At 45.2% G+C, this 13,313-nt stretch overlaps 1 protein-coding gene across 12 annotated transcripts in view; it reads right to left on the minus strand.

The window, feature by feature from the left end:
• Positions 1-13,313, minus strand: part of ADD1 (adducin 1) — a 91,364-nt gene that overhangs the window by 42,894 nt on the left and 35,157 nt on the right. For all 12 annotated transcript variants that reach the window (XM_043447834.1, XM_043447830.1, XM_043447835.1 and 9 more), the window contains exon 2: positions 2,525-2,739. In XM_043447834.1, the coding sequence (XP_043303769.1) occupies positions 2,525-2,719 (195 nt within the window). In that variant the 5' untranslated portion in view covers positions 2,720-2,739. The remainder of the gene's footprint in view (positions 1-2,524; positions 2,740-13,313) is intronic.

Raw genomic sequence — 13,313 nt, forward strand, 5'->3', positions numbered from 1 at the left:
AGCAGATGACTCCCCTGGTTACTCCATGCAGAATAGAGAATCCTGAAGGCAACTTCACAGGTTCCCTCTCACAGCTCCCAACTGCTGGCAGCCGCACCCACAGAGAGGGCCTTCCCACCCCTGGCTGCAGCTCGCAACAATCCAAGCTCCTAAACCCCAAACACCAACACTGGGTACATGCTACCCAGGGACCTCCGCACTCACCAGCCTCTTCTCTAGTGTCCTTCTCTTTCCGGATCCCACAGGGCACGTGGGTCAGTGGCATTCTGACACTGACTGTGGTCTCAGCATCCCTGGTGCCCGGCACAGTGCCTGGCACACACCTGATGTTGAAAGTTTAGTTTCTTCACTCTCTCCTCAGTGATTTTCACCAGTTACTTACTGCTTTTACACGGGAAAACTGCTCAAGCCAGGTCTAGATGTTGTCCTGATTCTTTTTCTCCCTCTCTCAGCTCTTCCTCCACGTCCATCAGCAAGTCCTATTTATCCTACCTTCGAAATAAAACACAAAGGAGCCTACCTCTCTCCGCCTCCACCACCACTGCCCTGGCCAAGCCACCAGACCTCCTGTTTGAAGACAGCGTCCTCTCTCGTCCTGTACGATGCTCTCTCTCTACCAGCCCAGAAGGACTTGGACTGAAGAGTGCCGTGCCCACCGGCAGCCCTCCAGTGACCCCCTGCTGTGCTCTGAAGGCAGACAGACCTGTGAGCTGAGCTTACAGGCCTCCTGGGGCCTGCGCCCTCCTCCCCTCCAGCCCCGCCACACCGCCCCTCCCTCTCGCTTCCTGTGCCCAAACCACACGGGCTGCCCTTCCACTCTCCAAGCTCACTCCTATCCTAGGAATTTCAAGTCTGCTGCTTCCTCAACCTGGAATGCTTCTCCCCCATCCCTGCAGGCTGGCTCCTTCCTGTCATTCAGAGTTCAAACTTCCTTTCTCAGAGAGGCCTGTTCTAGCCACAGTCACACACAATCTAATCATCCGACTGTTTCCTGCACTGTGCTACGTTCGTTGTTTCTTAGTTATCTCCTTCAACTAGAATGTCCAGTCTGAGACTTGCTCTGGGTGCTTACACAGGTGTGACACATATGTCACGGTTCACCAAGGTGTGTACTTAAGACTTGTGTACTTTATTATAAGCTACATTATTGAGGAATTATATATGAATAATAACAATAAAACACATAAGCTTTACATGCCTTGTTTATTGCTAAATGCCCAATTTCTTGCAGATGGAGATGATCAACATATAAAAAAAAACTCAGTGAGTTATCTGCCAAGTGACACCTCAAATATCAAGGAAATAAAACAATGGATTAAAATGATAAAATGAGTGACACACACACACAAACGCAGCATCATCAACATGAGCAAACTATGAAAATGAAACGGAGCAGGACCGTGTGGTCCTTGCCCCTCCACCATGTCCTCTGCCTTTGGCCTGTGGAAAACTTTAGCCAAAGAATAAGTTTAATCAGAGAAGTGAGAAATGCTAAGACAAAGGAAAATAGTCAAAGGAGACTAAATAATAACAATATAGTCATTAAGCATAGTCAAGGACCTTTAGTTGTTTCTCAAGGGTTGTAGATAGTATTCTGAGCCATATCCTGTGAGCTGTCTTACAGATACTAAAACCCCAGGTGGAGAAGTTAACTACACGATAACCAGACTGTACCCAGGACATGAGCTGCCACAATTTCAAGAAGTGACCACAGAGAAATGGGAACAAGTGTACCCCAGAACTGAAGATTAATTGTACCTAAAACAACCAAGAAGATGCTAGTCAGACCACTGATGACCAATTGGAAGAAGACTGTTAGAGATGACTGTGCTGTTTCTGCATATAACCTCCCCCTCACTCTATAAAAGCTCTCATCCCCTGCTTGTGGGGGGGCAGTGCGGGGGTGGGAGGGGGACTCCGAAGGCGGGAGTCAGCCTTTGGACAGATGTCCACCACTCACCCCATCAGTTGCTGGCATCTGATATAAAGCAAACTTTCCTCTCCACCAACCTGGCCTGCTTATTGGCTTTTGAATGGCGAGCAGCCAAACTCCCCAATGCATATGTTTTGGTAATGAAAACAGCACTACTTTACCTAAAGATGCAAATAGGAGACACTTAGTTGGGTGTGATTGTGGTTCACATGCCAACCATAGTTAAAGGTAAAATCAATCAACAATCAGATACTGCTAAGGCCTATTAAATGCCTAGCACGCAGCTAGGTGTTTTGGAGGAAAGAGTAATTTTTAAATGGTCCCAATATATATACAGACTTCCTGGAAAAGCAGAGAGAGTATAAAAAGGAGAAATAAACATCTCCTATCTTTTATGATACTGAAGCTTTTTCATTTGTTCTGTCTGATGACTTGAACTAAACTTAACTCTTCCACAGCCATACACATACATACACAAGGCACTCATTCCTGTGTTAAGGTAAATAGACTGTAAAAAACACAACAGAGCAGACAAGCTGAAGAAGTGGAAGCAGACAGAGGACCCAGGATCAAAGAAAAAGCTTCTCTTACGGGACTTTGCAGAATCATGGACACCCTCTTTTTTTGCTCCATCATGTTGAAGTCCTGGCGAAGGTCTGGTGCCATGTTCCTCTCTCGCAAGTATTCTGGATTGTTCTCATCCACTCTGTCGAAATACCTCTCTTTGTGAGGGGCTGTGGTCGGGGGTGGTGAGGTCACCACTGCAGCCTGAGTGTCACCGTTCATCGCACAACCCTTCTAGGTTCCTACAGAATCAAAACAAAAGAAAGTACTGTTTTTGTATACATGCCCAGCAGCATTTCATGATGAGCACATCAGCCTGATAAACACAGTCTCCAGCACGAGGACGCCCTAATCAATCCGCCAGGCACAGCCATGATGGGTGGTACCTCCTCATGGCTTCTCAGGCACGTGGCTGGCCACCATCTCCCACCCTTCCACCAACCAAGGGCAGTTTTGTCCTTACCACTGTTCTTCAGCAGACAACAGAACAACCTAACAGAGCTACTATATCCTCTGACAAACTCTTTAGATATTAAAATTTTGACCCCAAGATAAAGTCACCACATTGTCCCAGACAGACAAGATCTTCTAATACAGCACAGTCCATTTCCAGAGACATTTGATTCCTGACATTTTCCCCAAAAAGTACTGGTGGCGACTCTGCAAAGGATTTTCCACAGTCAGGGAAGTTGCTTATACATCTGTATTCACAGAAATGGGAAATGCTCATCAACACCACCTTCTCAATTCAAAGAACAGTAACGTCAGGCTCTGAAAATGTCAATAGGCCCTTGAGTTGGTGAGTAACCTGAAAAGATGCCCAAATGGCTCAAATTTAACAGTTTGCTAATATAGCTACTTACTATATTTATAAATATTACCATATATACAGCTACTTACTACTTACACTCTTTTTATCCCAATCTTTTATATGAAATGCTGTTTGAATGCATAATTTAATATTCATCTTTTAACTACTAAACCTCTAAACAGGACCTTTACTCATCATACAGACATTTCAATTTCTATTCTATTCTGCTTCTATAACCCACTGGCTCAGCGGTACAGAATCTCCCTGCCAATGCAGGAGATACTAGTTCAATCCCTGTTCCAGGAAGATCCCACATGCCGTGGAACAACTAAGCCCGTGCTCCACCACTACTGAGCCAGTGGTCTGGAGCTTGAAAAGTGCAACTACTGAAGCCCATACGCCCTAGAGCCCACACTCCCCAACAAGAGAGTAGCACCTGCAAGCCACAACTAGAGAAAGCCCATGCAGTAATGAAGACCTAGCCCAGCCAAAAATAAAAAAATTACAATTAAAAAAGAAGAGGCAGCAGAACCAGCATCCAGAACAGTCTTCAGCATAGAGCAGGTATGTAAATTAAAATTTCTGTATAAATTAAAAAGGAAATAATCTCAGAACCCACAGGAAGAGTTTTAATGGAGAGTGAGCGAGCAACAGTTCCTAAGCCACAGAGGCTAAGCAAAATGGGGATTTAAAGGGTGATTAAATCAGCAACTAAAAAAGTGAACAGTGCCCCTTTCTTACACTATATAGAAAAATTCATTCCAAATGGAACACAGATCTAAACGTAACAGCAAAAACTATAGAATTCTTACAAGAAAGTGAATAAATCTTTGAGACCCTGGGTTAGGCAGTCTTATATGACACCTAAACGAGAGCAACAAAAGAAAGAAAAAAAACATAAACTGGCCTTCCTAAAAATTAAAACTATTTGTGCTTCAAAGGATACATAAAGTGAAAAGACAACCCATAAAATGGGGGAAAATTTACAAATCACACATTTGAGAAAATATTTACACCCAGAATATACAACTTACTTACTTCAAAAACTTGAAAGTCATCAAGCAACCTCAATAGATGCCACAACGAACAGAACTGCCAGTTGAGCCTCAATTCCTGACCCACAAGATCATGAAATATGAATAACAAAGCAGTGATTTTAAGTTGCAAAGTCCTGGAACGGTTTGTTATGATGCAACAGATATCTAAAATAACGTTCGTGATAAGGGGAAGGAGAATGAAAGCAGCCAGAACTGCAAGCGAGACACTGTTCTTTAATTGTATTCCACCCTCACCTCCCCTGTCTGTCAATATGCTACTGCCCTCACTTCACAGGTCACTCGGCTGGGAGGCCGGCAGGCCTGCAGCTCTGACACAGGACTCCTGGCTGCAGAGCCCGTGTGTGGCCTCTCAGGGGTGCTGTGACTGACGGTGATGACCAGAGCCCGTGTGTGGCCTCTCAGGGGTGCTGTGACTGACGGTGATGACCAGAGCCCGTGTGTGGCCTCTCAGGTGTGCTGTGACTGACGGTGATGACCAGAGCCCGTGTGTGGCCTCTCAGGGGTGCTGTGACTGATGGTGATGACCAGAGCCCGTGTGTGGCCTCTCAGGAGTGCTGTGACTGATGGTGATGACCAGAGCCCGTGTGTGGCCTCTCAGGGGTGCTGTGACTGATGGTGATGACCAGAGCCCGTGTCTGTAACCCCTCAGGGGTGCTGTGACTGACGGTGATGACCAGAGCCCGTGTGTGGCCTCTCGGGTGTGCTGTGACTGACGGTGATGACCAGAGCCCGTGTGTGGCCTCTCGGGTGTGCTGTGACTGACGGTGATGACCAGAGCCCGTGTGTGTAACCTCTCAGGGGTGCTGTGACTGACGGTGATGACCAGAGCCCGTGTGTGGCCTCTCAGGTGTGCTGTGACTGACGGTGATGACCAGGGCCCGTGTGTGTAACCTCTCAGGGGTGCTGTGACTGACGGTGATGACCAGAGCCCGTGTGTGGCCTCTCAGGGGTGCTGTGACTGACGGTGATGACCAGAGCCCGTGTGTGGCCTCTCGGGGTGCTGTGACTGACGGTGATGACCAGAGCCCGTGTGTGGCCTCTCAGGGGTGCTGTGACTGACGGTGATGACCAGAGCCCGTGTGTAACCTCTCAGGGGTGCTGTGACTGACGGTGATGACCAGAGCCCGTGTGTCACCTCTCAGGGGTGCTGTGACCGATGGTGATGACCAGAGCCCGTGTGTGGCCTCTCGGGTGTGCTGTGACTGACGGTGATGACCAGAGCCCGTGTGTGGCCTCTCAGGAGTGCTGTGACTGACGGTGATGACCAGAGCCCGTGTGTGGCCTCTCAGGGGTGCTGTGACTGATGGTGATGACCAGAGCCCGTGTGTGGCCTCTCAGGGTGCTGTGACTGATGGTGATGACCAGAGCCCGTGTGTGGCCTCTCAGGAGTGCTGTGACTGACGGTGATGACCAGAGCCCGTGTGTGGCCTCTCAGGGGTGCTGTGACTGATGGTGATGACCAGAGCCCGTCTGTGTAACCCCTCAGGGGTGCTGTGACTGACGGTGATGACCAGAGCCCGTGTGTGGCCTCTCAGGGGTGCTGTGACTGACGGTGATGACCAGAGCCTGTGTGTAACCCCTCAGGGGTGCTGTGACTGACGGTGATGACCAGAGCCCGTGTGTAACCTCTCAGGGGTGCTGTGACTGATGGTGATGACCAGAGCCCGTGTCTGTAACCCCTCAGGGGTGCTGTGACTGACGGTGATGACCAGAGCCCGTGTGTGGCCTCTCGAGTGTGCTGTGACTGACGGTGATGATAGAGCCCGTGTGTGTAACCTCTCAGGGGTGCTGTGACTGACGGTGATGACCAGAGCCCGTGTGTGGCCTCTCGGGTGTGCTGTGACTGATGGTGATGACCAGAGCCCGTGTGTGTAACCTCTCAGGGGTGCTGTGACTGACGGTGATGACCAGAGGGAGGGAAAACAATGCCCCTGAAGGGACAGCAGGGGGTGGAACTGAGGGCACAGATGCCTTGAACAGGAGGACTCAGTCTTGGGAATCTGGGGCTGGCCCTGTTAGCCTTTTAATGTGCATGTGAATCGCCTAAGAACCACCTTAGGACACAAAGTCATGCATGAGACAGAGCCTGAGGTCCCGCATGTCCAGGAGCTCCCTAGTGACACCAACGCCAGTGAACTTGGACCACAATTTGAATGTGTGTGTTAGTCGCTCAGTCATGCCCGACTTAGACCACAATTTGAATAGTAAGTCTGTAAAGAATAACCAGTTGAAGAAAACATCTTTTTTTAAAGAGAAAGGTCAATTTTGATACTGCTTTTCTGAAATCTAAAGATAGGACAGCATACTTAAAGTAACACTATTTTGAGGACTTCAAAGTATAAAAACACTGACTAAAAGACAATAAAACATAATACGGGAACCAACGGCCTAAAAACCTACCCTTCTCTGAACATATCCTTTAAAATGTTTGTTTCATCTGTTTAACCTAGTTTGTTCTATAAGAAGGACCCAAAAAACAAAATATTATTCATGGTTATCTGGCATTTCTTCATTAGATATAAATGAAGCTGATCATTCTGAGCCAATGATAAAAATGTTCCACTTGAATGTTTCGGGAAAAAAAAATACAAAAGATTACACAATATTAAGAGTTCTCTATTACCAAATGAGTCCCAATTTTAAACCATTTTCATCAATAAATAAGACACAGAGGAACATTTTAGTGGCAACTACAGCTGCTTCCTGGTTCCCAGAGCTGACTGAAAGAAAAGAATCTTTGTAAAACCAACATGTTAAAGATAAGGCAGAAATTGCTTTCAATTTATTACAAATTGCTATGTGAATGGGATAAGATAAAAAACTGAAGACCAAATATACATGTGCTCCATTCCTTCAATAAGGAAGTCTATAAACTTAAGTCAAAATATACATATTCTGAGCCCAATAAACAAGAATAAACATAATTCCACTTTTAAAGTACAAAACCTGTGTTTGTTTTTTTATCAATTATAGCTTCAAGTTTCATTGATGTAGTTTTTAAGTGTGTGTTAAGACAGCAAATTTTTCTAGGAAAATCTCTACGAAGAAGTCATTACTTAACCCAAATTTTTTAAAAAGAAATGGAAAATATACAGATGAAAAAAACTTCCTGAAACATTAGGATAGTTTTTAAATAGTTTAAAAAGATCAGTGTCCAACAATACATCAATGGTTGTAATTTAATCTGTTCAATACAGTACTATGAAACAATGAATATTCTTTAGCATAACGTACCTGAGATTATATAACATGTTTAAGTGAAAAACTATAATTTCCCATTCTACTAAAGTTGTCAATATTATCACTGTAGTCACACATAGAAAAGATGATACAATGGCAAATAAGCTGAATAAACTGATTCAAAAGAAGAGGGGATTAATGCTCCTCTAAGGATAATGTTCCCCATCACAATGTTATATATATAAAGTTGCTATAATTTAACCTGTGTAAATATTTTAAGATTTCACCAATCTTAAAATGTTGATACCCCAATCAATGAAATCTGAGAAAAATACTTTCAAATAAACAAACATACACACCCAACAGAATCCAAAAGTCTGGATGAACCATGGAGACAAGTGTGGCCTGCCCACAGGACACTTCATATTCATCCACTTCTCCCCGTCTCTACCACATCATTCTAACCTAGATAATTAGCACTCACCTCCTGGACATACACTAGCCTCCTCATTAGCTTCCCTACTGCCCGTCTCTTTAACATTGCCCCCACCAAGCCATTTTTCATAGTGAGTACAGACAGTTTCTTTTTTTTTTTTTTTTTCAGACAGAGTTTCAAAATGTAAACCAGAGCATGTTATTCACCCCCCTACTTAAAACCTGACAAGATCTCAGGAGGATCTTCACCAGATCTTGCTTCAAATAAAGTGTAAAATAAAAATCTAAAAATTACATTCGAGAGAATTAGAAATTTGAACAATAACAGGAATTGGATAGCTTTAAGTAATTACTGTTTACTTTAGGTCTCATATTATGGTTATATTAGATACATACAGAAATGTTTACAAACAAAATGACAACATGTGGAATTTGCCTAAACCATGCATGGGATACAGGGAGAGTCAGGGTTACACAAAATAAACAATACTGGCCATGAGTTAATAACTGCTGAGACCGAACTCTGAAGGATAAACAGAGTTCACTATACTGTTCTACTCCATGTGAGTCTGAAATGCTCTTAAAGCGCCTCCAGATTTTACATAAGCTGCTCTCCGTCTGCCTTCAGATGAGCACATTTCAGCATGCTCTTTCACACAGGTATGACTGATATTGGAATAAAAGGATACTTTAAGATTAACTTTCCTTTTCTATTAACATTCCATCTAACCACTCTGCCGAGAATGTTATTTATTCAGGAAATAACAGAAAGCGTGCTCTGGAATATTATTTCGTAGCAAAGGTGTTCCAGCTCCAGTATGATTCACCCACACTAATGTGTAACTAAACCTCCGATTAGAAACCAAACACATTTTTGCATTTCTAAAACATCTAATGAGCTAATTCTAAAGCTCTGGGGGTAGATTCAATTATTTCTTGGCATCTCCCTTCTGGCACAGACATCTGGAGAACTATTTCAACCATTCACATGATTTACTTTTGAATTCCTAAAAAAAGAATACTCAAAGCAAAGGCTGAAACAAGAAGGTGGCCATGAACAAAATTCTCTAGGTAAATCGAATGCTAGAAGACCCAGAGGGTCTTTTCAGTTTCTAACTGTTCTTAAAAGGAGCTCAGAAAGCATAAAGACAAGGAAAATAAACCTGGAGGTAGCAAACATGCTCATGTGGTAATAACAGCGGCAGTCTCTGCTGGTGTCTGTGGCCCCCTCACCCGCAACTGCAGACAGCCTTTGGAACTGTCAACAGGAAAACAAGGAAAGCGATATCTATCTCTGCAGTTTCCTCCTTCACATCCACTAACTCCTGATGCTTCATACATCTCATCAGAGCTGCTTTCCACATCAGGTGCAAGGCACCAGAGAAAGTAACAAAATGAGCAGGAGATTACAGACAAATAAATGTAACTAAATCCCCTTCATGCCATGAGAAACCTACTCAGGTGTCAGCAGGGCAAAAGTGTCAGGGGAGGCAGAAAGGCAGAGCTAGGGTGTTAGGAGTTGCATCACATGCCCCTAAACTCATGCTGAAGCCTTAACTCCCAGCTCCTCAGAATGTAACCTTACCTGGACACAGGTCACTGCAGACAGAATCAGTTAAGACTATGTCATGCTGGAACAGAGTGAGTCCCGAATCCGCTCCTGATCTCAACGCTGATCTCGGGCGGCCTCAGCCAGCAGCGGCCTGAAGCAGGGTTTTGGTTCCCAGCCAGAGACTGAGGTTAGACCACAGCAGTGATGGCACTGAACCCTAACCTCTAGACCACCACGGCCAGTGGCCAGTGATGAGGCCCTGGCCTGTCAGCTGTGCAGAAATGAATTTCCACACAGAGACAGAGGGTAGTGAGACAAGTAAAGTGTTTATTAGGAGAAAAAGAGTACACATGGATAGACACACGGGCGGGTTCAGAGAGACAGTCAGGCCCTGACGAGAGCCTGAGTCACTTTTATGGGGGCATTTCTCCTGGGTTTCCTTTGGCCAATCATCTTGCTTTGCCTGGTTCTGAGTCCATACTTGGTTTATCTTTGGGCCCTCCCACGTGCGAGAGCATCTCTCAATCCAGGTAAATTTCAGCAAAGAGGCCTGTGGGTAGGCTGACATCGCTTACTGTAGAGGGGAGGCCCCCTCCCTTTTGGACCTCCAAGGAGCCTTTCCGGGCATGTGCAGTCAGGGAGGTCTCCCTGACTTCAAGAAGGAGGGATATGTGGTCTCTCTCTTCTCTGGACAGGCCTCAGCTCTCCTGCCTCTCGCTACTTTGGAATGTCTGTCCACAGGGGAGAACTCCGGCCCCTCAGCCTGGGGCCCATCCAGCCCCTGCCTCAGTCTGACTGGCGTCCTTGTGCAGGCAGGACCCCGGGACACAGACAGGACCACAGGCGGAAGGCCACGCACAAAGGCCCCCTCACCGTCTCAGAAGGAACCTGCCCTGCTGACACCCTGACCGGGCACGTCTGGTCTCCAGAACTGAGACGATAACCTCCTGGTTCAAGTCACCCAGCCTGCGGGACTGTTTATGGCAGCCCCGGGACACTGAGAGAAAGGGCCGCCAGGAAAGCGTCACAGGAGAGATGCTTTTAGAGCTAAGTGGTACTTCCAGGTTGGCTTGGGGCAGGAGGCAGTCACTTGGTGAATGAACATCTCTGGGAGGGCTCCAGAATGAAACAGGACACACTCAATTAAACAGAAGCTGGTCTCACCAAAAAAAAAGGGAGGGGGGTAAGCAGCTAGGTGAGGTGATGTACATGTTAAATAACTGGATCGTGGGAATCATTTCACAATGCACACACGCATCAAATCATCACGTTGTATACTTTAAACATATTACAAAAAAAATAATAATAAACATATTACAGACAAATATACCTCAATAAAGCCAGGAAAAAAGCATAAAATAAAACAAAAACAAGTGGAGCCTTAGCTGGAAAGAGTGACAAGATTTTAAACAAGTTTGGCAGAGCTAACACTGAAGGCTGAGCCCAGGCAAAGTGCTGTGAACAGCGCAGCAGAGACAGTCCACACCCTGTCCGGCGCCTTGGTGGGAAAGAAGGGACAAAGAAGTCCCCATCAGAAATTCACCCCAAATTCTCAGAAACCTTCCATTGTGGAAGGGGTGCTCAGCCAGGCCATGAGAGGGGAAGCTCTAACATCTCCTGACAAAGGGGCCCAGCACTGGAGCCCCCTCCCAAGTAAGACGGAACACCACCACAGTGAGTTACACCTCTCACTGCCCACGTTACTCCTGGTCCACATCCCACAAAGGACACCGACCTTGTGTTTAAGATTCCTCTTCACAGCTTCAGGAGGTTGTGTGCCCTGCCTGGGGCCGCGCGGCTCACTGAAAGCCTTTAAGTACTCTGATCAGATCCCTTCTATTCCTGGGTCTCCAGATGTTCCCCTGGAGACGGAACTGCTCAAAGTTCAAGATAAGCCCTGCTTATTAAGTGGTAATTACTGCTCTAAAACTCATTTTCACGTGTATTAACTCATTTTCCCTACAGATAAGGAAACTGAGAGGCACAAAGCAGTGAAGAGCCTATAGCAGGGTTACTAGGATCTTAACTCAGGCTGCCTGGCGCCAAGGCACCTGTTTTTAACACTACCACACATTACCTCTCACCCTCACGTGTCCAACAAGCTCAAATTAGAAAAAAATGAAAAGGTAAAATTGAATCAAAGCAGTGCTTCCTAGCCGAGTTGCCTACTCTCGTGCTCCTGCCAATGAGGAACTATATGGGTGGGCCCTCTTGCTTCTTCTCTCCTTTAGGATGAATGATTTAACAGGTTCCCAGCTTAAATCTTCCACACTTTATAACATTTTTACAGTTATATAGCTGCTGTTTTGTTTTACTGTAGCATTTAATCAATTTTTTGGTGTATTACAGAGATTCCAATTACTTGCTGAAGGTTACACAACCACGGTGGAAAAGCAAGACTCTAAAATTAAGACTATGGTTTAGAGATTGCACTCTTATTGCTTCTACTAAACAGCCTTTCTGTGCTGAGGAGAGGATTCTTCTGTCTATGGTCAGTAATGGGCAGAGGACAGACCCCTGGGCTAGGTATCAGTGGTTAGTCCCACTCGTTCCACCGTATAATGTCAACACTTTGGAAGTCCTCACCTATGCAGTAAAAATACCTTAACCTAATGGTTAAATGAGAAAATGTATCTGAAAGCACCTAAGGGAAAAAAATAATAAAATAGGATAGAGGCTAGTCATCATCTCCATGACTCACAAACTCCATACCAAATATTCCCCAAATCCAGCTGAGGAAAATGCAAGGGATGAGCAGAGCGACCAGTGCATGAACTGGATGAGGACAGTGCCACGGGACACTGCAGAGGATGCGCTTCCACAGAGACTAGTTCACTCCAACAACCCTGCAAGAGTTCCTGACTTGTGAGTTCCTGAGGCCTCACGATAAGTAAACGGCCACTCAGAACCTGCACCCAAGACCACCGGTTCCAAATGCCACGCTTACCCACAACTGCCACACACGAAGTCAAAAGGTGGACACTGGCCAAGAGCAGGCAGCACACTGGAGTCCAACTCAGCACTACCTCCCCCACCAATGACCACACAATAGGCCTCAAAAAAATCTGCTAAGTGGGTGAATAGTGGAAAGGAATATAAAATCATTTTCCATTACTAATTTCACAAAATTCTGCTAAATTCACCAAATTACTAAACTCACAAAATTCATGCAAACAAACAAAAAAACACTATCTGAAGTAATACCCATTACTTTCAGATAGCACGTGAGCAAATATTAGCCAGTAGACCCGTAAGTGCTTTCAAGAAGTAACTTCACAAAGGAAACTACAATTCAGATTTCATGAGAGGAATCTGGGGGAAATAATTTTATGTGTTGCTGTTGTTAAGTCACTAAGTCACATACAACTCTATGAGACCCCATGGGCTGCAGCACACCAGGCTTCCCTGTCCTTCACTACCTCCCAGGTATCTCACAAATTAGCAAATAACTACCCCTTCACAGGAGGATCTCCACCACAGTTACTATACCAATGCACGTATTCTGAGATGTTCATGCCCAGAACACATGCAGAAAAAAAAGGAGAATTCAATTTTATCCTCTGACCACGTCAACCACTTTCTCTATTTTAGTTCCTTCATGATACTGTTAACTGTCCTTTAATTACTTTACTATTTTCACTTTTTTAGCTATATTTTTCCTGAAGCAATGACTTTCAAAATTTACAGTTTAACTGAAACAAAACATTTTCTCAATTTCATTCCATGAGGGCAGCTTACCATGTGAGAGCCTGAGTTAGATTTTTTGTTTATTTTTCTGGG

Source organism: Cervus canadensis, chromosome 26, assembly GCF_019320065.1.
Source record: "Cervus canadensis isolate Bull #8, Minnesota chromosome 26, ASM1932006v1, whole genome shotgun sequence".
NCBI lineage: Eukaryota > Metazoa > Chordata > Mammalia > Artiodactyla > Cervidae > Cervus > Cervus canadensis.